Raw genomic sequence first — 27260 nt, 5'->3', positions numbered from 1 at the left:
TAATGCTTTTTAACGTGCGCTTGGGAATGTGGTAATTTAGAAAATTTGCATACGTATCAAGGATAGCTACACACAGCTGTTTTGGAGGGAGAGTCCTGCATTTGATTTTTAATTTAAGAAGTGTTCAGCCGATTAATGATGTATGTTTACGCAGGTGGGAGGAAACAGGAGCACCCAGAGAAAACCCACGCGCGCGAGGGGGCAACGCTCGATCCCCCGTACAGATGGAGACACAGACGGTGTTTAGTCGACTTGCTGCATTGCCTTCTCCTGGCGAGCCAGGGTACGGCACCTCGATCCGCCAACCCCAACCTCCACAGCGCTGGATTACAGGCCATGTGCACAGCCACCACTTGTCCTATTGCTGACACTATTGATGAATACGCAATGTCTACCATAACGGAGTGGCAGCCAAGGAACTGAACGTGGGCCCGAGAAATGGAGCGATGAGATGAGCTCGTGTGCAGGAGCAAAATTGATTATTACATAACGAGACAGTGGGGGATAGCCACTCCTTTAGTTAGGCCTTTATCCAGCAGTGGATTGATCATGGATAATGACGAAAAACGTCATCTTCACGAGATGATGGTGCATGGCAAGACGTCATCCCGCGCGCGAACAATGCGTGACATCATCGGCTCACCGACTGTCGCCGGTTTGTGTTGCCAAGTTATTTGCAACTCTTTGGTAAATTGTCTATCTTTTCTCTTTGGTAAGTCCCCAATAGCAGCACGACTACATATGGGTATTTCATTACACTAGCCAGACAGAGCTGCTTCAGTGACATCTTTAACCTTCGTTGGAGCACGTTAAAAAGTGAACGCACTTTAAGAAGCTTCACTTGCGACGAATGCAGCTCAAACGCCGTGTCCCAACGGGCCTGCAGGGAAAGGCGTTTGGCAGGATGGTACGAATATCACTGTGAGCTCATGAGCACGCCAGGCCAATCTTGAGACTGGTGACAGTCCTCGGTGTTGTGCAGATAGAGACACCTTGGATAGACCCGGGTGACCCTGGGAGCAGCTGCAGCGACGAACACCACCAGCTATGATAGAAGTTTTGTTGCTGTTGCTGCTGAGCCCCCATCACGGTGAAACTCGATCTATCTCCCACGCTGCAAAATGCCAAATTATTTTTTTCCGGGATGCCCGTCAGCTGAAGTACCAGTCTGTATTTACGTTAACATTTAATTAATTTTACTGCGGCAAAACTCACCATAGAAAAATGTATGAGTGTACAGCTATATACGAACACTCAACATTGATCCGATGAGTAACAAAGTTTACTGATGTGATTGCACTTAAGCTTTGTTGGGAGCTGAAAATCAGGTCTCGGTCACACCACAGTCGATCGGACGGACTGTGGTGTCTCATCCACGCTGTATTCAACCACCAACATCTGTGAGTCATAACAACACACTCGCTCTCATCCACCCACCCACCCACTCGCCACACTGCAGGCCACCTCGCTTCTCTTTCTGTTTCTTCCCTCGCACCGCTCCACTTTGGAAATTCCCCCCGTTGTTTCTTTCATGCCAACTTTAGTTTGTATTATTATTGATGTTTTGTAATTTGACAAGGCACAAACCGTAACACGGAAGGGGGGAGGAGGTACAGAACTGTTCACGGACCGAAGCCCAAACTCGATGCTCCTGGATTCTGGGAAGCGGCTCACTGTCCCACTCACGTCGGGAATGCGAGTGGGAAGCTGTAGGGTTTAATATGTGGGAAGGGAAGGCGAGGGAAGACGAGGAACAAAAGTAAAGGGAAAATGGGGTGGGTGGGGAGACTTTCCCCAACTCTTATAATAATAACTTTGCTCAATTGCAAAAAAATGCACTAACTCTTTAGCTATTGCAACTTTGGCAGTGCTGTTTGTGGCTGGCTGCATTTTGTGTTGGGTCTTTTGGCTCGAAAGCTGTGTTCACAAAACATAAAAACCCCAACGAGCTTGAAAGTCTGCGACAATGCAAATTCCCTCCTCTAGAAATCTCCCTCACATGAAACAGTTCAGTATAGGGAACCCAACTCCAAGCCACACCTAAGCACTGATCAGGCTTCTGTAAAATTTGTACCAGATGTTGGCTGTGCTGCTACAGACCCTGTAAAGACCTTTTTCAATATTTTTTTAAAAACATATTTCAATATCAGACCCAAAAGGTAATATTACGGAGGTGCACAGGAAGTATACCGTCTCTTAGCCACGTCACGTCTGCAAGACCAAACCACGCAGACTGACGTATCCTTTCACCGTGGCAGATGAAGGCTTATCTACATTTTACGTGTTAAACAAATTAAATAAAGTATTTGTTTATCATCGAAACTTTTCTTATTGGTCATTGCACCTTTCCATATCAAGGTATCCGAGTAGAATAGGGCAGCAGAGTGGCAGTGCAAACACTGGCGCTTCACAGCCTGGGTTACATTCCCGACTCGGGTGCCTTTCTGTCGAGTGTGAATGTTGTCCCCCTGTTCTGCATGTGTGTTCACTCTGGGTTTTGCGGTTTCCTGCTATTTAAAAAAAAAATAAACACACACAATGTAACTGGTATTGGCCAGCACGGAAAATGTACCTGCAAATTACTCAATTGAGATTACACACCGCAGTAACATCGCCCGCTACCCCAAAGACTTAGCATGACCCTCGTGATAGAGAATTTTGAGACTCCGTGAGGCTTTCCTGGGTAAACCAGCGGAATTGTTATAATAAAGCCAAGTCCTTGATGAGTTTCATTTGCAGAGTGGCATTAACAGGGCATGGGCTGTTCAACTTATACTCCTGGGTTGCCTGATGTTTATGGAAAAGGACATCCGTGACATCAAATTAAAAAAATTATACATCATGGCTTGTGCCCACTGAGCTACTGCTCCTCCTTCAATTCCAATGGCTTCCCCTTCACAACTGCCGTCTCTTCCAACATCTTTCAATCTCTTCGTGACCTTGCCCCGCCTTGTCTTGTCTCTCACAACTGCATTCATGTCCCCTCCTCTCATCCTCTTCGCTCCTAAATGTATCTGTCTCTGCTTATCTCTGTGCCCAATCCCCGTGTTCGGTCCTTCTCCCTTTTTGCACCCTCCACTGGAATCGACTTCCCCTGTACATTGAGCAGCATCGCCCGTAGACACAACACTGCACTTGAAAATGAAGCATTAAGCAGCCCCCCTCCTTAACCTCCTTCCATTCCTCTCTTAAAGCCTCACCTCTTCTCTATTGTCCATTCTCTTCCTCTTTCCTCCCCTCACCCCTACCCTTTCCTGATCCCTAAGCGCCCCTCTATCGCTGTCAATACTTCCTCAATCCTTGCACGACCCTGCCCATCTAAATAATTATATTCTGCACCGTTGAGTGGGGGTGCACTCTAAATATACATGAGATTGCCTTCTGGATAATCCAATTGAAACTTCAATGTCTCGGTGGGAGCTACCACATCGCGGGTAATTACCACCCGCTCTGTGTGGCTTCACGAAATGTTACCGGCTCATGTGGACCATCAGCCTGATGGAAGCATTTTCATATATTTGCATAGGCGAACAATTGCTTATGTAACATATTAAATAATCGCATAATTCTCCTCCATTCCGTTTCTATCACTTCACATAAAGCATAAATACATATATTTTTTTGCACATTCCATACTCCACACGACCTTCTGAGAGTGATTTTTTTTCAGCAGCATGGGTTTAATTCAAGTAAACTCTGGACCGGTTTCAGCACTCAGTATTTCATCAGCAGTCAGGCCTGCGTAATAGATTACTGCTAAACAATTTGAATCGTGTTTTTGATAGCCTGCAAGTGTATTTGTTTTTGTGTGTAGCAAGATGCGAGGATTCCAAATGTGCGGGTCCCATTTTAAGCATACTGCCAACACAGAAGCCTCTGATTCTGCCAAGCAGAATCAGAGGCTTCTGTGTCACACTGACCGACTCCATCATCACACCATCATCACACTGACCGACTCCATCATCACACCATCATCACACTGACCAACTCCATCATCACCTCATCTTTACACTGACCGACTCCATCATCACACCATCATCACACTGACCGACTCCATCATCACCCCATCTTTACACTGACCGACTCCTCAGAAGTGCTGCAACAGTCCGCTCTCTCTGCGGGATTCAGCGTCACTCAGCAGATGTTGTGTTCACCTGTGAACCCTGGGCCTAGTTCGTATTGTTTCCGTGGTGTTCTGAATCATTTGTGGTGTGTCTCCGTGGTGTTCTACTGTTTGATGTTCGACTGCTATTCGCAATGTTCCTCGTGCCACGATTCAATTTGCATGAATTGTGTTATATAAAATAAAAATGTTGTTGCCAGTGGCCAAAATTTAAGTGGAGAAGTGCCGGTAGGAGACCTATTCCTAACACAGCCCATGTTCACTTCCGTTTCCTCTCTATGGAATCATCGCCGCATTTGAATCAGAATCGTTCTGGAAAGAGCCAGTGTACGCAAGTCTGGTGTTACGAAACGTGCCGTGGGTACGTCATACCGTCGTCACATACCGCCACGTGTCCCCCACCCATTACGAGACTCGTTACATTTGCGTGGCCACATCGGCCACAAACTCAGGTAGCTGTTCCTCGAATATTCACAGGAAGACTCAACATGCAGGCCGCCCTAAGCCAGCGGACCTCATGTGAGCTGCTGTCGCTTTCTGATCAGCGGTGTAGAAACGGACAACTTCACATTCATAGAGACCCTTCCCCAGACCTGCAGCGCGTAGGAGCAGCCTCCTCCTCTTGTTTATGCATTTCTTTTTACATCGATTGAGCTAAGAACCAATATTGTAAAGAGAGGGTTCTTGCTTATTACATCTGGCAGTTCACCAGCATCGGTACAGGCAAGCCTGACTCTGCTGATGAGACTGATGTTGAAATACCACTTTGTATATTGTGCCGTGAAGAAAGGCCACTGCCCGAAACGTCGCCTATTATATATTCCTGTTTTCATGGCCAATGTTATTGACGGATGTGTTGAGTTTTCTTAGGGAAATATGCACTCCAAGGAGGCCTTGTGGTTGATGGGAGGTCTAACACATGCTTTTCTTTTTTACGTGAAGGGACAGATTCGTGAATGGGGGGGGGGGGGGGTATCGTCTGCTTTTCTATTTTGTTCATGATATTCACCACAATGACGCTACTTTGTGTTGCCTGCGATTGTCCTGCAGGCAATCTGTGATTCTGAAGTCAGACCACACACCCTCATATGCGAGAGTCGCTTCTAGACGGTGTTTTTTTTCCCGTATTTGTTACAAAACACATTGATGTGGAATGTTAGGATTTTTTTTAAAAGGTTACTTTTGCGAGGAGGAAAAATAACTCCATGACAAAGCACTCGAAAATCTTCTCACGATCACTGCCCCGGTGCAGTAATGCGTGGTGTCTAGTATATCATGAATGCCACATTGTTTCATAGTCTCCTGATAGGTGTTAATAGTTGAAGCACAGTGGTCAGGCGGTTCAGTGCTAGAGCTCGCAGTTCGCAATTAAAAGGTTGCGAGTTCAAATAATGGTTTGGAGGGGTCTCCTCAGCCCATCATCCCTCTGGGGTCAATAAAACCTAGAACCACTTCGCGAGGGAGTCAACAGGGGTTGTCGTAATGTTAGATTAACCCCCGCCATAGGAACGTGGAATTTTCACCAGCGGCCCAGGAAGGATATGAACGAGAGACCCGCACCGATGGCACAGTGCTTATTTCAGCAGCAGGAAGTGGCTGTTGTCTGGGTGAAGGTTCACATCTTTGTTGGGAATGTACAGGGCACAGCGCCGTGGCTGTTACTTCCACCACTGCCGCCGAACACACGATTCAGTTTCTCCACCGATGAAAAATAAAGTACGTGCCTGCTGCCAAATAGAATTTGGACCAATGTATTTGGCAAGAAAAATAAACATTTTCAACCGAATTCGATTTTTTTCATCCAAAATTTGTGGTAACTCTACTTCCACTAAAACATGGGATGTACAGCCAGAGAGTTTAATTTCACGATATATTTGGCGAGGCGACTTTATGTAAAAGTCAAAGTGATTTCCTGCAGAAATGAGCATTGAGCCAGTGGTGCCAATTCCATATCCCTTTGGTGGGAGCGAGTCTATACGTGACTTTACCAAAAGAACCAAAGAGTATGGATTCCTGCATTCACGAAAGCTTCAAATCAAGCATCAATGTTGACTTTCTCACAAGTGGTACTCATTTTAAGCATCGCACGGGGGTGTTGGGCTGAGTTAACCCCCCAAGCAGTATTTGAAATTGTAATCTTCTGATTGCGAGCCGCTCGCTCTCCCACAGAGTCACTTCGCCAAATATTTTTTGAGAAAGTTGACCTGTTAATCATTCGCCGTCTGCTCAATGAATTCAAAGCAAGCAATGCCAGCCCAAGTTGGTGAGGTCACCACTGTCTCCAGGTGATGGGTTGCGCCCACGTCACTGGGTACCACATTCAGTCATGGGGACAGCGTGGCCAACTCGACCTCACTACCGGCACGCGAGGAGGAGGAGGAGAGTGAAGATGCGTGGTGTGGTACCAATAGCGGTTGGTACTCGGTCAAGTGTCAATATATTAACTTATAAATGATTCAGATATATTTTAATATACGCATGTGTGTAATATCATTGCCATGAAATCAAAACCCACGTTTTTTTTAACACATCCGTATTTAGTTTTTTTTAATGTATGGGCAGTTAGCATAGCGGTTAGCGCGCTGCGCTACGAACCTGGTGACACGAGTTCGATTCTCGCTCACGGCTAGCACCAGTGATGATTATCTGAACCGGTCCTGGGCCTCCATTACGTAGATTTAGCCTCAAATTAGTACGTGGTGCAGAGTTTAAACATCGTCACTCATGAAGCTAATGTGGCCATCACTCTCCCCCTCGTGTGCCGTACTGGCCTTCATAGGTGCTAATTGCTAACAGTCTGTTAAGGCTATACGGGGGATCTTTGTCTTTGTGTGCCTCCATTCCTTGTTGTGTTTTGAGAGAGGCCTGCGCTGTGGGGGAATCTATGTGGGGGTTGCATGCATGCATTTTCGATGATAGTTGCCGAAGTTGAATAGACGTACAGTACATGGGTCTGCTTTCTCTCTGTAGCAGAGACTAATTACTAAAACTAAATAAAAAAACATTTTTTTAGCAGGAAAGACCCACTGAGGTATATAGCTCTTTTTCAGAAGTGACCTCGTCACAAATGATAGCTCAACGAAGTGGCTTAACACGTGGAAATGTTGAGCAGCCAAATACTCTAAACGTATGTTTTCAAATGTGGAGGGAAAAAACGGAGAACCGAGAGGAAAATCCACACAACCACGGGGGGAAGATATACAGCAGGCGTCTGGGTCGGAACCGAACCCACGACCTCCTGTATACCAGGCGAGGGAGGTAACATCTCCTAGCCACCGTGGTGCCCTTTGTCCCCACGAAGTTCACTTTGGTTCACATCTGTAAATTACACAATAGAGAAGCAGACAATGCATCGCCTTCACAGATCTATTTCTCCGAATGAAACTTTTTTTTGTTTTTCTTAAACAATCGGGCCCCACTGCTTCCCATTAATGCATAATTTTTACAGCATTGATTCAGTCAAACAAAGCCTGTACTGGTTTCGACACGCAGCGTCTGTCCTATCGGCAGAGTCAGGCTCGCTTGAATCAATGCTGTTGAACGTCGAACTGTTACAGGCAAGAAATTACCCCCTCTTTAAGATATGGGTCCTGGTTTGACACAAAATAACACAATATATAACTCAAGATAATCACCCTCGTGATTATTTGAAATATGTAAATGAGCAGACAACTCATCACCACGTAGAAATGTGCTCATGGCGCCAGTCAGAGGTTCACGCAGTGTAAATCCTCCGAGTTGTTCAAAGAAAAACGTGGAGGAGGTTCTTGGTGGTTTTTAATTGGTGTGAATGAAGTGCGCCCGTGCTGCTGTGTGTGGACGCTACTTGAGTGAGTTTGACTTGGAGGGTGAGTGCGCGATTCTCTGTGTGTCCGCGGCTGTTTGTGTATGGGATGTGTGAGTGTATGTTTGAGAAGTCAGCATTCCACCGACTTGCGAAGAGGGGGGGGGGGGAGGTGCGCGCGCGCGCGTGTGTGTGTGTGGCTCGAAATGGGGGTAGGGACACTCACACACAGGCTTCAGTGTCCGTGGATGAGGGTTCGAGTTACACCCAGACGTGACTCCGACATACGCACACGCACACATCCCAAACCACCACCTATGTGTGCGTGCATGTACGCGCGCAGTCGCATTCGCGGGGAGCCGTAGCGTAGTGGTCTGCGCGCTGCGCTACAAATCCTGCCACCCGAGTTTGGATTCGCGCTCACGGCCTGCATTCGAGAAGAAGGACCGTGAGGGCGTGAGAGCAAAGTAACGGGGCCGGACAGCGCCGGGCACTGTGCGGATTGACGAGCGCGATGTTGCGAGTGCATGAGACCCGAGCGGACACGTCCCCTTGTTAAATACCAGCGAGTAGCACGCTTGCGCGGGTGTGTAGAGTACTCACATTCCTCACTACCACCTTGGCCTTAAACGATATATATCACAGGCAACGTTTCGGGCAATGGCCCTTCTTCAGAGCACTTAGATTGCAATGCGTGCAACGTGTGCGTGGATTTGTGGTAACGTCGACTGTAAGAAACCGTCATCACCCATGCCATATGTCCACCGCTGGATGACCGCTTGTGTATTGCAGCATGTGAGTCGAGTCGTGTTACTGCGAGTACGAAGGATGGGGCGCGCGTGGCGGTGCGGTTGAGTTGTGGAGGTGCGTGAGGAATGGCTGGAAACCCAGTTATTTATTCTCTCTCTGTCCCTGTGAAGTGCTGATGCTTGACCTGCTCGTGCTTAGGTTATTCGCATTTTGGGGCCACCCTCCTCTGCCTGCACCTTTCAGCGCCTAATATACACGTAATATACACACACGTAGGGTCGGAAAGAATTTCCCCAGAGTATGCGAATGTTTCCACCTTCTCCGCAGTGAGCCTCCTAACGTTACCCTCTATTCGCAGCAGCACGTCTCCACTGCTGCCACTCTTACCCCATCCCCCACCCCATCCCTCTCCAAACCCAGCACCCTTGCGACCCCCTTCCTTCCTGGCCGTTAATGGGTTGTGACTTGGAAATTGTGTGTAGTGTGTTCGCATACCGACATGTCTCATTCTGTCCGCGCGTTCGTGTGTCTTGATGTTGCCGTTGTGAGTCTCCTGTGCGCCTTTGTGTCTCTGTGTGTGCACTGTGGAAACTGCACAATCCTGCAGCGATGCAGCACTTTGATGTAATCACAACAGACACGACGTTAGGCTTGTGTATAACTAGCAGCACACACAACCCTGTGACACACACACAACCCTGTGACACACCCACCCGCACAACCCTGTGACACACACACAACCATGTGACACACACACACACAACTCTGTGACACACACACACATAACCCTGACACACACAACCCTGTGACACACCCACCCGCACAACCCTGTGACACACACACAACCCTGTGACACACACACACATCCCTGACACACACAACCCTGTGACACACACACAACCCTGTGACACACACACAACCCTGTGACACACACACACACACACAACCCTGTGACACACACACACACACAACCCTGTAACACACACACAACCCTGACACACACGCACACAACCCTGAACACACTGTAACGACAGCACTAACATGGGTATTTGATTTTTACAATATATATTTTTTACATTTGCTGAAAATGCACGTTTCAGCAAATTTTTACTTTCATATTATCATTCACATTTTTATGAGTATTTGTTTTTCAACTACTGCTTATAATATGTAGTAAACCGCAACTGGAAGCGGTGTACTTTATTCACCTAGAAGATATGAATTTTCGCTTCCGGTTAAATAATTTCCACCACACAGCCTCGCAGTTAGGAGATACACTTGCTGCCATGTCGAGTCGCCAGGAACGTTTTGTTTGAGAACATTGCGACTTTCATGTCACTTTTCAAAATTTGTTTTTCTTTTCAGTTATGATTCGACACAACGACAAATGTGTCCTTGATTTTGTATCATGCATAATACTGGCGCTGTGCATCGAGTGTGCCACTTCCTGGAGCAACATCACTGATCAATTCGGTGTTATTCAACTTTAACCTCGGCTTCAATATTATAAATTACTGTTTAGTACGTAGACTTTCGCGACCAATATTATCCATCAGAGGTTTTTTTGTTCGATTGAGTAAATATAAATGTGTTGCTAAACCCACCACCACCCGACACAGCCAATCATCAAGGTTTGTCACTTAATAAAACGTGACAATTAGTTACTAGTTCAGCACACCGGTTTGTTGGAGAGTAAACCGACATTTACAATTATATTAATGACCTATTTATCCGGGAAAGCGACACTGGGTTGTGATTACTTTTTCAGGAGGGTCCGATGTGACTATACATTGGGATGTTTGGTCCAACACGAATGACATTGCGTGTGTTTGGCTATGGAAGGAAACCGGAGAACGTGAAAGAAACCCACGCAGGACAGAGCCGGGACATACAAACTGTGCACAGAAAGGAACGCCAGTTAGGAGTCGAAACCCAGGGGCTTCGTACTATGAGGTGCAAGCGTTAGAGTAATACATTTTATTTGCAGTTCAAAAGAACCCACACGCAAGAAATCCATCCATTTCCTCTTCCTTGCAGGCTGTAAACATTGTTTTTTTGACTCCACATTGGGAAGAAATGGACGCGTCTCCTTCCACTTACATAATCTCTGCACATTGTAAGCCACGTACCCACAACGGGCAGACACAACGCTCACACACAAAAGGAGCAATAGCCCCACAGTATTACAGGCCGCCACAGACTCTGGAATGCATGAAAATTCCAATACGTAATTCAGGAAGCTCACTCCTCCTACCTCTCTCCTTAACTCTTCCCCACCCCCATAAAATAAATAAATAAATGCATGCCCAGTGGTACAAATAGAAATGTGCCAGCGTCGGTACGAATCCCATTCGTGCTGCAGCCTGGATGCTCACTGACGTTTTCCATGAAATATACGAGTGATTATTTTTTAGGTGAAGAAAGCGTTGTGAGATTGTGCCGGCATGGCAATCCGTCATGTGGCCCCTGGACGCATCGCAAGCAGGGCCTGATTAACCCACATGCCAACAAGGCTATGGCCTTGGGCCCTCATATTTTGCTGGTCCCCCTTTAGGCCCTCCGTTGCGTGTTGAAGGTAGGCACAGCTGAGCGACAGTATTGTGGACATCGGGATTTTTGTTTGCCTTTGAGTTGCGATGACATCATGCGTGACCTTGCCACGGCTAAAGCTTGGGAGGAATTTTTTTCTAAGATAGTGTCGTGAGTGATTTATAATTCACGAATTTACCTTGAGTAGAATACATTTGTAAATGTTAACCATAAATAAATATGTTGATGGCTACCTTTTTTTCCCCTGCAAAATGAAATTCATACTTAGGCTGTTCCTTCCTATTAGCCCGAGGCCCCTGATAACCTCAATCCAGCCCTGATTGCAAGTAGTAGCTGAGTACTGACATGAGTGCCGAGTTTCATGAAGACAGTTACGCAATAACGACGACCAATTACAGGTCCCAGGAGCCACGATCGTGAACATGCACCCCACTGGCCTGGCCAGCAGAGTTGACTTAACAAGATGGATCACACGTGGCTCATGAAACATGCATGAGCTCACATCTGCACGCTTGCCCTCCTCGCCCCTTCCCGCTGGCTGTCATCACTAGTGAATCACACGGTGATGTGTTACTCAGCATGCACAGGAGAAATTTGGTAAAATAATTGGACTCGGTGAGACATGCTACTTGTTCTCTCGAAATAAAGGGCGCGTGGCCAATAGGATGTATACAAAATACTTCGATTGTGTTTTTTTTATGTGGAGAGACAGACATGGGATGGAGTCGAATTGTCCACTAATAATGTTGACACTTGGTAAAACTTGCTTTTGACAAATGATTTTATTGGATAAAGCAAGAGTTAGCCGATCACCGAGTTAACGTTCCTTTGCAACGACAAACCCCATTGGATACAAAGCGTACGCAGGACAGCTGAATGTTACTTTGGCTGCCAGGGCAGAGGTCGGCGGGGTTACAGCCAAGAGAGGTGATGGCACCGCACATCACCCCACTGCTGCCGTCAGCGGGGGGGGGGGGGGGGTTGCCCAACCACGCCCAATTACGGAAACATGGCCGTGTTACCAATCTGACCAAGGAGGCATCGAAGAAGCTTGCCTTCCTGTTATTCCAAAGACTTCTTCTTTAACTCATAACAATTATTTCTATGGTACAAAACACAAATCCAGCCAAACCTGGAAACCTGCTCTGTCACAGCTGGAGTGAAGAACTCCCAGTTACTAACTCACTGCACTGGATAGAATAGAATGCAACGCAGAGGAGTCAGTGTGATTGAAGATCAAGCACTCAATAAATTGACTCACTCGCTCACCAATGGCCAGTCGCCTCCTCATCACTCTTATATCGCAACTACCAGGGGCACTATTCCCGTGAATTTGACTTGTAGATGTTTCCTCCCATTTTGAGGACTGTCTTTGTCTCATCCACCACGGCTCACCACATTGCACGTCACAACACCACTCACACTAACTCACCACACTCACTCACACTCACCCACTCACCACACTGCAGGTCACAACAACCGCCATTCGCCACTAAGCGGCGGTGACGTAACCACGACGCTTGTGCCAGGCTATATGCACCTTGAGTCCACGTGAAGTGTCGAACGCCCGCTGGCAGGAGGTCACAGGGCAGACCCAGGTGCCACGGGTCGACTGACTGAGATGACTGGCTGATGCACCACCTGTGCCCCCTACTGTGCCAACCTGCTGTGCTTTAGCCACCCGGCGCTCCGCTCGTTGTTGTGAGCGTCACTCCTCCGCCCTCCGTTGTTGTTGGAGGGCGACTGCCTCCAACTGCCCAGTAGCATCCTTCACGAGCCTCCTCCACAGAGGCCGATCTTGACACCGCTGGTACCAGTCATCGGCAAGTCCACTCAGCTCCACGTCCTCCTGTACCACATCACTCCATCTCTTCTCTAGCCCGTGCTGCGCCTGTTTAGCCCCCTCGATCTGGCCGAACAAAAGCTGTTTTGGCATGCGGTAGCTGGGCATGCGGGCTACATGTCCCAGCCAATGCAGCCTTGCCTGCCGAGGAGCTCACCAATGGGACCTTGCCCAGATCTTTCAAGGATGTGTGAGCTCCTCACACAATCCAGCCAGGTTAAACCCAAGATGGATCGTAGGCAGGCTAGCCTAAATGTTTCTAACCGGCAAAGATGTTCCATTAGGGGGGTCCACGTTTCACAAGCGTAGAGAAGGGAGGGAATGACCGTGGCCGAGAAGACCTGAAGCTTAGTGCGGAGCGACAGACCAGGTAGCTTCCACACAGCGTTACACAACCGATGAAAAGATATTGCCGCTCGACTGATTCGGAGTGAGACCTCTGCTGTTAAACTGGAGCCGGTCATACGCACACTGTCCAGGTATGGGAAACTCTCCACTCTCTCCACAACTGCCCCATCACCGATTGGGAATTGTGGGGGTGGAGTGTCTGATGGTGCAAAATACCCAGGCAGGTGCTTAGCTTCGGTGGGGCTGATGGTAAGGACCCATCTCTTAGTGGCACGGTCCAGTCTCAGCAGCAGCGTCTCCTCATCTGAATGAGCAGCTATTACCAAATCATCTGCATACATAACGTGGTTGAGCAATATGGAGCCATCCCTTGACCGCACCTAGGCATCAATCAGCCTCCCATTATATCTGTACCAAATGGAGATTCCCCCGGTACAGCTATTGGAGGCTTCACGAACTACGTGGTCAAAATAGATGTTAAATAATGTGGGAGCCAGAGGACATCCCTGTTGCACCCCAAGGTGTACAGGGAATGGCTCTAACTCCCGGCCATGCAGTTTTACCCGGGCTTGCTCACCATCATGAAGGTCCTTAATGATCGTGAGCAGAGGGTCAGGGACTCCAAAAGCACGAAAAACAATCCAGAGCACAAGCCTACTGATGGCATCATAGGCCTTTACCAGGTCAATAAAGCAGAGATGTAGGTCTTGCTGGAATTCCCTACACCTCTGCTGTAGCAGACGGACAGAAAATATGGCATCTGTGCAGGACCGCCCTTTCCTGAAACTGCATTGGGGCTCCGCAAGCCTCTCCTCAGCGTGCCTGACAAGGCGATGTTGAATCATCCTTGCCAGGACCTTTCCCGGCACACTGAGGAGTGAGATGCCCCTGTAGTTGTTACAATCTGTGCGGTCCCCCTTCTTAAAGAGGGGGACCACCAGGGCATCCTTCCAATCCTGCGGAACCCGTCCAGTAGTCCAGATTGTTGTTATGATGTCATATAAGGCAGTCTGTGCACAAACGCCACCCTCCCTCAGCATTTCGCTTGGGAGATCATCTCTGCCCGGTGCCTTTCCTGGTCTCAGACTCCGGATCGCCTTCAGTACTTCCTCAACAGATGGCACCTCAGCCAGCCACTCACAGGGGGTGACTTTCTCCAATATTTGAGGCGCCGCAGCCTCAGCAGGGTCATCTCCACTTTGTGCCACGATGTTTTCGTGGCTGAGGGATTTCCCCTCCCCCAGGACCTCACATAAATGCTCAGCAAATCTGCAAACCTGTTCCTGGGGGTCGGAGATTGGATCACCGTTTTTTCCCCTAATGATGGTAATAGGTGTGGCGCTGCAGGTTACTTTTTTGATGGAGTTAAATAGAGATTTGTGATCGCGGGCCACTGAGGCAGACTCCATCTTCTCAGCAACCCGCGACCACCACCCATCCTTGCAGTGTCTCACGGCTCTCCGAACCTCCGATCGAAGGCTGCGGTAAGCCTCCTCATTCTCTGACGTGGGATTCTGTAGCCGATGACAGTGGGCCTGTCGCTTTTTCTCAACTATCCTGAGCACCTCCTCTGTCAGCCAGGGTATCTGGGGAGGTCTGGACCGTGTACCCAAAGCAGCCATTGCATCTGCATGAGTCACAGTCCTAAACCTTGCCCATTTACCCTCGACATCAGGAGGAGTGGGGGACGATGATGAAATTCTCGCTTGCAACTTTCATCAGAAAACTGAGACCAGGCCACTTTAGGTTGGAATTGTGTCCTGGGTGTACACCCACCACCGGAGTGGAAGAATGGCAGGTGCATCTTACAGATGACTAGTCGATGGTCAGAGGGCAGATCAGCTCCACGGTAGGTCCTGGTGTCAAGGGCATGGGCTCGCATCCGCTGGTCTGTCACTATGTAGCCCAGCAGATGTTCTTGCTTGGACCCGGCATGCATCCTTGATGTTGTGTGGATGCGCCAATGCCGGAACAGCATGTTGGTAATTACAAGCCCATGGGCTGCACAAAAATCTATCAGCTTCCTACCGTTGTTATTGAGCTGATCTGGCCCATGGCCTCCAATCACTCCAGACCAGGTGCCAGCATCATGATCAACTCGGGCATTGAAGTCACCCAACAAGATGACTCTATCCCGAGGGGCCACTTTAGCCAGCACCTGTGACAGGAGGTCATAGAAGGCATCTGGCTCATCGGCTTTGCCTGCATCCCTCCACGGATGTTCGTCTTCGGTGGGAGCATAAGTAACCACTACCACCACTCCTCGCCTCCGGTTGATGGGAAGGCGAGCCCAAAGTAGCCTGGGGCTTACAGCTTCCCACACCTCACCGCCACGCTCCCACGTCCCCATCATTCTTTTGTTCAAAAGAAGAGCCACACCCTGTTGTTTGGCAGTCTGCTGCCCTGAGTAGAGGACTGTCCACCCCTCATGGTGGCAGGAGCCAGAACCAGTCCACCTGACCTCCTGAACGCCACAGAGATCCAGGCGGTACCGGTCCAGCTCCTGACAGAGGAGTGGCAGCCTCTCCTCCGCAGTGAGTGTTCGAACATTCCATGTGGCCACACGAAGTGTCTTTTCGTTGTTTCTGGAGGAGCCCCGAGGGTAGAGATTCAATCTCATAGACACCTGTCCCCCCGGGGCCTCCGGCCACAAGCTTATTAGTTAAAATTTGTATTCGTGGTTTCGTGGTAAAAATGTTGAAGGTGGAGGGGTTACCAGCCCCTCGCACCCGTCCAGAGCCCCGTTTAGCCACTGTGGTGGTCACAGACGCCATTAGAGGAGGGGCCAATCGTAATTGGCCATCTCCCCACAGCACTGTCCATGACAGAGTTTCCCGTCCGGCACACTCACTCACCCACTCGCCACACTGTAGGTCACAACACAACAACAACAAAATAACAACCGCCATTCGCCACAAAGTGGGGGTGACATCACCACGTGCCAGGCGATGTGCACGTTGATGACCACGTGAAGTGTCGAACACCCGCTGGCAGGAGGTCACTGGGCAGACACAGGTGCCACGGGTCGACTGAGATGACTGGCTGATGCACCACCTGTGCCCCCTACTGTGCCAACTTGCTGTGTTTTAGCAACTCGGCGCTCCGCTCGTTGTTGTGAGCGTCGCTCCTCTGCCCTCCGTTGTTGTTGGAGGGTGACTGACTCCAATAGCCCAGTAGCAGCATCCTTCACGATCCTCCTCCACAGTGGCCGATCTTGACACCCCTGCTACCCGTCATCGGCAAGTCCGCTCAACTCCACATCCTCCTGTAGCACATCACTCCATCTCTTCTCTAGCCCGTGCCACGCCCGTTTAGCCCCCTCTAACCGGACGAACAAAAGCTGCTTAGGCATGCGGTGGCCGGGCATGCGGGCTACATGACCCAGCCAACGCAGCCTTGCCTGCCGGAGGAGCTCACTGATGGGACTTTGTCCAGATCTTTCAAGGATTTGTGAGCTCACACAATCCAGCCTGGTTAAACCCAGGATGGATCGTAGGCAGGCCAGACTAAATGTTTCTAACCGGTGAAGATGTTCCATTAGGGGGGTCCATGTTTCGTAAGCATAGAGAAAGGAGGGAATGACCGTGGCCGAGAAGACCTAAAGCTTCGTGCGGAGCGACAGACCAGGTAGCTTCCACACAGTGTTGATGAAAAGATGATGCCGCTTGACTGATTCGGAGTGAGACCTCTGCTGTAAATCTGGAGCCGGTCATGAGCACACTGCCCAGGTATGGGAAACTCTCCAATCTCTCCACAACTGCCCCATCACCAATTGGGAGTTGTGGGGGTGGAGTGTCCGATGGTACAAAATACCAAGGCAGGTGCTAGGTTTTGGTGGGGCTGATGGTAAGGCCCCACCTCTTAGTGGCAAGCTCCAGGTTCAGCAGCAGCGCTTCCAACTCTTCCTCTGAGTGAACAGCAATTACCAGATCATCTTCATACATAACGTGGTTGACCAATACGGAGCCATCCCTTGACTGCACCTGGGCATCGATCAGCCTCCCATTAAATCTGTACCAGATGGAAATTCCTCCGGTACAGCCATCAAAGGCTTCACGAACTACGTGTCGAAAAATATGTTAACTAATGTGGGAGCCAGAGGACATCCCTGTCGCACCCCAAGGTGAGTACGGAAAGGCTCCGACTCCCGGCCACGTAATTTTACACGGCCCACTCACCATCATGAAGGTCCTTAATGATCGTGAGCAGATGGTCAGGGACTCCGAAAACACGAAGAATAACCCAGAGCCCAGGCCTACTGATGGTAGAATAGGCCTTGACCAGATCAATAAAGCAGAGATGTAGGTTTTGTTGGAATTCCCTATACCTTTGTAACGCCCAGAAGGCCGTGTGGCTGATGGGATGTATAACAAAATTACCAGTTAATGAGTTGCGTGAAAAAGGCGTGTTGTCTGTTGATTTTGTAACTTTTATTAATTACTCATATAGTAACCAAGCATAGTTTTACATCTCAATTTGAGCAAATCCACGTACACATGCACGCATGCACGAGGTGAGACCTCGCTTAGAAAAATGTGCCTTTTGCAACAGGAAACTTGGGGTGCAATGAATATATAAAATACATAATATAGTGACGAAAAAGTACCATACAAATCGTGAACATCAGTCAAATTAACATAAAACAATCTAAATATTGAAATTGCTGACGTAAAATGTGCAACAGCAAATGTAAACCAGCACAAGTGCGTTGGGTCGATCCTGCCACAAAGTTGATTACTGTACAAATGAACCGTTACCCTGACCACGGACCTACCGATACCTGCACTCGTGTCTCCATTACAGGCAATGGTACAATGAGACCTTACTGCTTGCCTCTGACACTTACTTGACTGTTTAAGCCATGACAAAAACAATGAATCTAAAATTACAATAATCATCATTACTTATTTACCCAGTAAATAATTGCGTGTGTTTCGCTATGAGAGGAAACCGGAGTACCTGAAGAAACCCCATGCAGAACAGGGGGAGAACATACAAACTCCACGCAGAAAGACACCCGAGTCAGGATTTGAACCCAGGTGTTCTTGCTGTGAGGCACTGTGCCATCCTGCCATACAAGAGAATACTATGTAAAATAGCGGAATGGGCAGTGTATCGTTGTCCTTGATAAATGTTGATTCAGCCAATGTTGTAGTGTTTAAACATCCACAATCTTTGACTTAAAAAAATAAGCCATTGTGAGTAGTCACTGTCCACAATGGCCTGCCAGCTGGGTGTTTGTGCACATCTGTACGGGACTCGAGACTTTAACGCCAATGCCAACCTCGCACAGCGTCTGCAAGTCTGACAGCCACCAGGGTGCATTCTACACGAACCGGTGGCGTGCACGACTTTATTAACGGGCGCCGTGGTGGCTAGGAGATGTTAACTACCTCGCCTAGTATACAGGATGTCGTGGGTTCCATCGCGGTCCTGACGCCTGTATATTTGGATTCTGCATGTTCTCCCTGTGGTCCTCCGGTTTTCCCCTCCACATTTGGAAATATGCGTTCAGAGTATTTTGCTGCTATACACTTCCACATGATAAGCCACTTCGTTGAGCTATCAGTTGTGGCCAGGTCGCTTCTGAAAAATAGCTATATAGCTCAGTGGGTCTTACTTGGTAAAATAAAAATAAAAGTTTAGCTTCTTGTTTATTTGTGCCTTTGACTGGGAGTGATAGTCACTATGAACGCGTATTGTAAAAGTTGTAGATTTTAAACGATCGTGTACACGTCCAGCCACTGCGGGTTTGCTTACGCGTGTGTCAATCCATAGTCTGGACAGTCTTGCAAACGAAATTTTCCACCTAAATGGATTTTCCAGGTTAAATATATATTTTTTTACTTTGTAAAAAATCACGTTACCTCACATAGCCAACCCCACATCTGTTGCACGCTTACTTATGAGCAGTTGTTATTGTTGAACCGAGTTGCATCCTGGAGTGTGGAACCCAACTCTGATTCCCTAGTGCTGCAGCCTCTGCTGAACGGATCGGTCTACACAGGAGCAGCAGTCCAACCTAACGCACATCGCGAGTGTACGATGATGCAACAAGAATTGTCATGGCCATGATCATTTCATGTGGTCGCGTGGTGTTAACGCTCCTTCCTCACAGCAAGACGAGGCCTGGATTCGATTCACAACTCGGGAATCTTTCGGTATGGAGTCCGTATGTTCTCCCAATGTTCTACAGTGTGTGGGAGAGTGAGGAAGTGCACCTATCCTGGCACGAGCACTGTGGTGATGTTACCGCCACTTAGTGGTGGGGTGGCGGTTGTTGTTGTGGTGAGTCAGTGGAATTTGTATATTCTTCCACTGTTCTGAATAGGGTTTCTCCGGGTTATCCTGTTTCCTCCAATAGCTAATACAATAGCTAATACAAAAAAAACATACAAATGTAACTGGTGTTGGTCAAACATAGCAATGCTGAAAAAATGGCCTGCAAATCACACAATTGGGGTTACACAGCAGCAGTAGCAGCAGCGCTCTTACTGCAAAGAGTTGGCAAGACCCTCCTGAAAAAGAGACTCTATGAGGCATTCCTGGGTAAACAAGCGTGAAGAAGAAAAATATTAATAACGCTTTCAGGAAGGCAGAGTACTGCTCAAAACACAGACTGCTACAGTAAAGTTTAATTGTTTTTATTTGACCACGTAACATCCAATAAGGCTATAATAATTTCTGCAAGAGAGACTCGTGGTTAATTCAAAAGATGCAAAATTAGGACGTTTATACCAAAACAGTATATGGTGATGCTGCTGCTGTTTTGGCAGTGGTGCAAGAGCACAAATTATAGCAAAAAAACTCAACACATTAGGCAATTGCCAGAGACATTCCTCAGTTTATGTGCTCTTAAGAAGGGCCTTCGCCTAATTTATGTATATCTTTTTAATATATTTAAGGTCGCAGTGTATATTTATTTATATTTGTTACGTTTTTTGCTATTCGTACTAATTAAGTTATATAAGTGCCTAATTTTGACCCGCTGGTACAAATTGTATTCTGCTGCAACTGGAATCCACGTGGCTTGGCAGGGCTGGATAAAGGTTAGAAAGGGCCTAAGGCGAATGGGAGGGAATGGTCCAGCACTCCATTATGAATCACATCTTGTAACAAAAAAAAAATGAAGGCATCAAACATATGTATTTATTTATCCATGTAAAATTAACACATTTATTCGACTCAATGTAAATTCATCAAACATAAATCACTCTGCACTCATTACTTAGCTTCAGCTCTGGCAAAGTCATGAATGCCGTCATTGTAATTCAAAGAAAACAAGATTTCCGATGGCCGTGCTGCTGTCGCTCAGCTGTTACTTTAATGTGGAACGGATGGCCTAAAGGAGAGCCTACAAAATATGAGGGCCTAATACACCTATGGGATAATCCGGCCCAGTGGTTTGAGAGTCCTGACCATGGCAGTTTTCATTCACAAAATATTTTTAGTTGTGACGACGCTGTTTGCAAGGCAGTGTCCGCAGTATGTGTCTTTCAAATAAAGCAAAGCACCGCTTTTAAAATGGCACCTTATATATATAAAAAGACATCACAAAGACAAAACTACTTCCGATTAAAACAGGTACAATAACTTTTCTGCCCAAATGAGCGTTCGTACATGCCGCTTGTGATGTAAAAGTGCACAGCCTCCCAACTGAACGCTAAAGACAATAATTGTTTTAACTTGGGCTAAAAACGAAGTTAGAGTGATTTCCTACTCAAATTAGTATTTTTTTTATACAAATTAGTATTTTTTATTATACATTGGTGCTTATTTCCCGTTTGCAGTCCTGAGCCAGTGGTGGAAATTCCACATTCCTATGACAGTAATTAGTCTAACCATAGGACCACTGTTGATTTCCCCAGAAAGTGGTACACATTTTAATAAGCCCGCAGGGATGATGGGCTGAGTCAACCATAAACCAGGATTGTTAGTCGCGACTTTACAAGTCGCTCGCTCTACTGCTGTGCCATCTGGCCAGTCCCTGGACGATACGGTAGCAATATAATTATTATAATGTCATTGATGATGTAATCATAATATAATAATGAAGCAAGCACACGGGACATACGTAATATGGGTATGTGCACACACACACAACAAAAAATATTCTGCTAAAATCACTGCAGAGGAAATAAACCTCTTATAGAAATGTATAGCTTTTTCTGATTGTTCAACGCGAGAGTCGTTTTATGAGCGCACGAAAACAGATGCGCGTTACGCTTTTTTTATTGGCCGATTGCAAAGCCCCTCGAATGAAAACCTCCCAGGGGTCATGGCCTTGTGACCGTCCCGCTCAGACACGAAGCTGCTTCCTTAATTAAATGTCACTCGCGCAACATCTGCAACTGTTACAGCTGGAGTGTAGTCGACACGAATCGGTGATGTGCTCCACTCGACTACCACACATGTGTTGTTAGTTATGCACTTGACTATGCGTGATGTTCACCGTATGAGCGCGTACTGTGTAAGTTATAGGCTTATAGGCATTCATTACGTGCTTGCTTTGTACGAGTCAATCCACACCTGGACGCCCTTGCAAACGAGATGTCCCATCTCAAGGGACTTTCCAGGTTAAATATTTGAATTATAAAAATTGGCGCGGTTTACTCAATGTTAGATTGAGGCACGAGATTATTCCCCTCCACTCCTGGAGCGGTGACTCTGAAATGTCACTGTGGGCACTGGCACGGGAAGTTACCACAGCACCACGGGAGACGCGAGTGCAAAGTCGAATTACTTGGTGAGGCTGCTGTGGATTGTATAACAGGCAACTTTTTTAGCAATGGCCCTTCATCATAGCACATATTTGTAAAGGCCAGAAAGATAGAGTGGAGAATATGTGGAGACTGCACTATACACCTTGGAGCCCTGAATCTTTTTTAATAAATTCTAGTCTTACATAGTCACGCATTGGAAAACGGACATATAGTGACAGTTTCATTGGAGTTACTCCCCAATTGCTATAGCCATTAAACTCTGCTCTCCACAGGGAGCAGCTGTTCATGATGCAGGAGAAGCAGATAAACTCCAGTCATGTTCGAGGCATTGCTTTGAGTAGGGGATAGTTTGGAAGGCAAATTCCCCCAGCGTATTTGTGAGAGGCTGGCTCATCTCCTAGCAGGAGCCCCCGAGAGACACCGTTGACGCTCGTCGTGTCTATCCCGGCGGGACAATCCGTCGAGTGAAGGCACACGAACGATTTGTCATTTGAACTCGACAGCACTTCCCTGTCAGATCACACTTGTAAACCGTGCCAGTCTTTGTTTCACGCAGCTATATTGAAGTCAATGTTGTAACTGCGGCTCAGCGGGAAAGCGAGCAGCTCACAATCGGAAGGTCGTGAGTTCAAATCCTGGTGTGGGGGGGGGGGTAGGCTGACTCAGCCCATAATCCCTCCGTGGTTGTAAAACAAATGATCTCTTTGTGGGGAAGTCAACGGTGGTTACCCTATGATTAGACTCACCCACACCATAGAAATGTGGAATTTTCACCATCGGCTTGGAGAAGCTGTAAACGGGAGATGCACACCAACGCCTAATGTTCATTTGAGCAGGAAATAACGCACACTTTTGACTTTTCCCCCCAACCTAACCTCATAAAAGCGTTGCTAGCTGTGCACTTATGTATTTCCATCCACCTCAATAGGGTCTGAGTCAGGATTGCCGAAGAGGTCTCTGGTCTCTTGCCCCTGGTATCGTTAATGTGGAACTAAGGCAATGGAATGTCTCGATTTTGCATCATTGGCTGCTTCTTCCAGTTTCCAGGCGCTGCCATTAACGTGCGAGAAACCCCAGCGAGGGAGGGGAGACGGAGATTCAGAGCGGGCGGGGGAGAGGGGGGCGGGCGGAACCCGGGGGGGGGGGTGATTCCCCGGGAGTGAGGAAGGCAGCGGAGCTCACGGGGGAAGAGGGATGTGGACGCACGCACGCTACGTGAGCCGTCAAAAAGTCATGAGGACAGGACATTCCAACATTAATTACGCCCAACGTACGTTGGGCAACGGATAATTCGCGGTGCGTTCCAAACGCGCGCTGGTGCACGCGCAGTCAAATTCAACCGCGGCATGAGGGCCTCCCCACGCCTTCTGGATCGTGGGGGTCAATTGACCGTACTTCACCAAATTGGTCAGAGAGCGGATTGGAGAACGTGGGGAGCAAAGATGTGGAAGCGTCGTACACTACAGCAATGGATTTTGCGGCACTGCCCCCTGCTGTGCACAGCATGTGCACTGTGATGGGGGTGTACATGTGTGGCATCTGAATAATCCTGGCGCTGTAACAATTGCAGTTGTGTAACTCATTATGGATTGTTTGCCCCCACCTTCCCCGTAAATGTGAGGGTTGTGGCAAGATATTAATTATAATTATTATCATTACGCTTGTTCACCCAGGAAAGCTTCACTGAGTCTCAAGACTCTTTTTTTCAAAGGACGCGATTATTGATTGCTGTGCAAATTCAAATCGAGCAATTCGAGGGTCATATGTTACATTTTTCTAATTTGTACCACGACGCCGGCACACGATGACACACTCTCGCGAGTAACGCCACGGGATCTTTAACATCCACTGTGACGCTGATGGCAATTTCGATTTGTATGGTGAATACACCCGCAGGTTTAAAGACACCATGCTTTCGAATTGTTGTAGATATACGGTGAATACGAGTGCGCAGAGCACGACCATGAACAGCATTTCGTAAGGCTTCGAGTTGAAAACGAAGACAAAGTTACTCCCAGTAAATGTGTGAAATTCATAAATGCTGGTTGTGATGATGTCTATTCATAGCACAACCACTGCTGACTTCCTCATAGTGGTACTCCTTTTATCAACCCCGTATGGATGGTGGGCTGAGTCAACCTCAGCAGCTTTGCAACCTTCCTCATGCAAAGCTGCTCATTCTATTGCCGAGCTACCTGGTCTCATTTATAATCAGATGGTTGATGCAATCTTATAGCCAGGGCTGGTACCAACCATCACTGTGAGCTGGTTTTCAATAACGATGGAAAAATTAACTCTTCGTAAATACATCTACATGAGCCCCTTCTTATTTCAGTAACGTGGTAGCTTTCAGAGGTGTTTAATTGATGTTTCGTTGCGCGTCCTCAAGTATAAGCAAAGTACAGGTGAGGATCGCCACCTTTTCCAGTCTAGACCAAACCCAGACATTGGTCTCAGTCAGCCTAGATCTCTAAGCATAACTGTGCAGTCTGCTGTCATAAAGGTCACCACAATAACGGTATCAGATCTCGGTCAAATGCAATATTTGCCACCCAAACACAGATGCCGATTCCTGGACTGTCCTGGTAAATTCCCGACAGTCCGGGAAAGACTTACCTCCGTCGCAGCAATGTGGAATTTCCATCACTGGCTGCCATTTGTCTGCGTTAAACCCGACCAGATGGCAACCCTAGTACAGATACCGTGCAGGTACTGTACATGGGCATGTGCTCCTGTAATTGTATAAAAATCCTCAAGTGCACGACTTGTGTTAGTGACTAAGAGAGCTTTTCAGGATTTTTTTTGCATTATTTAATTCCAAAATAATTAATTGGGCAATATTCAAAGTCACTTGAGACAAATGACAAAATAATCATTAACGTCGGTGTGAAGAATTATACCTACATAAAACATACAAAGTATATATTTTTACCCATCCCATTAGCCACACGGCCTTGTGGGAGTGAATAATTTCAGCCGCATCGGTTTAACGCAAGCAAAACCCTTCACCGGTGTTCTACATCCAGTGTCCCATCGGCCGGAGTCAAATAGAGAAAATAATGATAAAGTCAAAACAAAAGTGAAAATGTGAAAGAGTTCCCCCAATTTTGGCCACGAGCGAGCGAGCGAGGAGAGCGGGTGGAGTGGTGCTGAGCTGGCGGAGCGTGGTAATGCACGCATGCATCCTCCTCCTACCTGTCAGCACAGGCGCCGACGGGACCACGCACACCATCACCAGCAGAGCCAGGAGGGCCCTCTCTCCGCGAGCCCCCATCTCGGCCCAGCGCGCTGCTCTCTCTTCTTCTCCTTCCTCGTCTTCTCTCCGGCTTCAAGAAAAGATCCGTGTCTGAATTTAAATCTTCCAGTTTTTACCCCCCAAAAAAATACTGAAAAAGCAAGTTCGTTTATTTTACCAAATTAAATTAAAACTTACACTCAAAGAAACACGTATTATTTGTCACGACATCATATTTAAGTCTTTATGTGAACTGTAGTCTTGAAAATATATACTTTACAGTATTGACATATACTGTAGTCTATAATTATATATGCATATAGTACATGCGTTCCATACAAAAATTACAAATCCAGTTCAATGCAAAAAAAGGAGGACGTATTAACTGACTGCCACTGTGTGCTGGGGAGGGAGGATTGGGAGCGACAGAGGAGCCGGTTATATGTGAGCGTGGGGGAAGGGCGCTGGGGTGGAGGTGAGAGAAAAGGGGGGAATTTGACTTAGTGACTTTTACTGCTGAGTGCGTGTGCATGCGCGCGTGTGTGTGTGTGCGAGCGAGCGAGCCAGAGCGTAAATATACGTCTCTTTTAAAGACTAAGTCAACTTGGGTGTATGTCCGTCTGTAACGTGACCCAGAGGTCACACACACACAGAGAAATACCGTCAATTGGCAGCGTTATTCGCTTGCCACCAAACAAAGAGCGGACAATTTTTTTTTACTTGTGAGACGTGCGCGCTGTGAACTGAGCAGACGTCGGAGCTAGCTTGCAGTCTTAAACCAATGCTGCTGTAAGCGTTCATTTCCAGACGGCTGTGTGGCTGAATGGGATGTGTAAAAACAAATACTTATTTGTGGAGAGACGGGAAGGAGGCGTAGGATTGTCTGCGCATTTATCACGGTACTCATTTTCAGTGATTTGAGTTCTTGACAGCGAATAATGCCCAAGCAGAGGCTGTGTAAACCTCGGGCTTCCTCCATCTATGATCTCCGCAGTAATTATGAGTTTCCGTTGGGAAGTTTAACAGCGATGCTAATGGCTTATTAAAGTAAACACATTACTGTACGTACGGTTCAAAATGGAGTAGATGTTTCTGTAATTGTTGAGAACTGTACTCTTTGTGTACATGGACACAACGGTGAGCGTCGTTGTGAATTAAAGTAACAATAAATGAGCATACAATCCTACGCCTCCTTCACACATCACATCCCACCAGCCACTATCTATTTCAGGCATTGGTTTAAGCATACTTGACTGCAGAAGAGAACGAATGTCAAAAACTTTTCAAAGTTATATTGTACAGTATTAAACCGACGCTACTGATGCATCAATGCACTGCCAGAAGACCTTATGGCTAACAGGATGTGTACAAAATGTACCTTTGTTTTTTTTTTGTGTGGAGAGACGGATTTGAGAAGGGGGAATTGTCTGCGTGGTCACTGTGGCTGTTGGGCCAGCCCTGCTGCGTATCGCATCTGCATGTGGAAAAAAGCCGAGTCATTGGCACCTTCCTCCACTCGTGCCTAAATGCCGTCCATACATGCCCGTGTGAGGTTAAGGCAGTTTTGGTGCGTTCCATTATTTTCCGAACACTTTCGTGATATTTTCCTTCTATTCGATTGTAAATCCAGAGGCCAAACTCGTTCGATCTCCGGGTGCAGCAGAGGTTACGTTTCATAAATCCCACCCACCCCCAGACTCTACTCAACACAGACGTATCAATGGGTTCACCACAGTTAGTCGGTCGCCCGTTGTGGTGGGGCAAAGCGTGAGTAACTCTACATTCTTCCAAGACGTCAAGGTCAGCGCGGCGGAGTCGTCCACCCTCTCGAGGGGCTCTCGAGAGGTCGCTCGAGTGGAGAGGGCCTCCACCAGCCGCCACCGCTGGCGCGAGCAAGCGGTTGC

The 27260-nt window shown here is 47.6% G+C and overlaps 1 protein-coding gene across 8 annotated transcripts in view; it reads right to left on the bottom strand.

Moving 5' to 3' along the window:
• LOC116938937 (uncharacterized) overlaps window positions 1-25790 on the bottom strand; it is a 166960-nt gene extending 141170 nt beyond the window's left edge. For 6 of the 8 annotated variants that reach the window (XM_032946684.2, XM_032946686.2, XM_032946683.2 and 3 more), the window contains exon 1: window positions 25317-25790. In XM_032946684.2, coding sequence (XP_032802575.2) covers window positions 25317-25395 — 79 coding nt within the window. In that variant the 5' untranslated portion in view covers window positions 25396-25790. The remainder of the gene's footprint in view (window positions 1-25316) is intronic. The other 2 variants (XM_032946681.2, XM_032946682.2) reach the window with 1 other exon arrangement.
• Between the last annotated feature and the right edge of the window lie 1470 nt (window positions 25791-27260).

The sequence above is a fragment of the Petromyzon marinus genome, chromosome 5 (genome assembly GCF_048934315.1).
Source record: "Petromyzon marinus isolate PM22_M1 ecotype Great Lakes invasive population chromosome 5, UKy_Petmar_22M1.pri1.0, whole genome shotgun sequence".
NCBI lineage: Eukaryota > Metazoa > Chordata > Hyperoartia > Petromyzontiformes > Petromyzontidae > Petromyzon > Petromyzon marinus.
The sequence above is the reverse complement of the archived record's forward strand: the minus strand, read 5'-3'. Positions and strand labels throughout refer to the sequence as shown.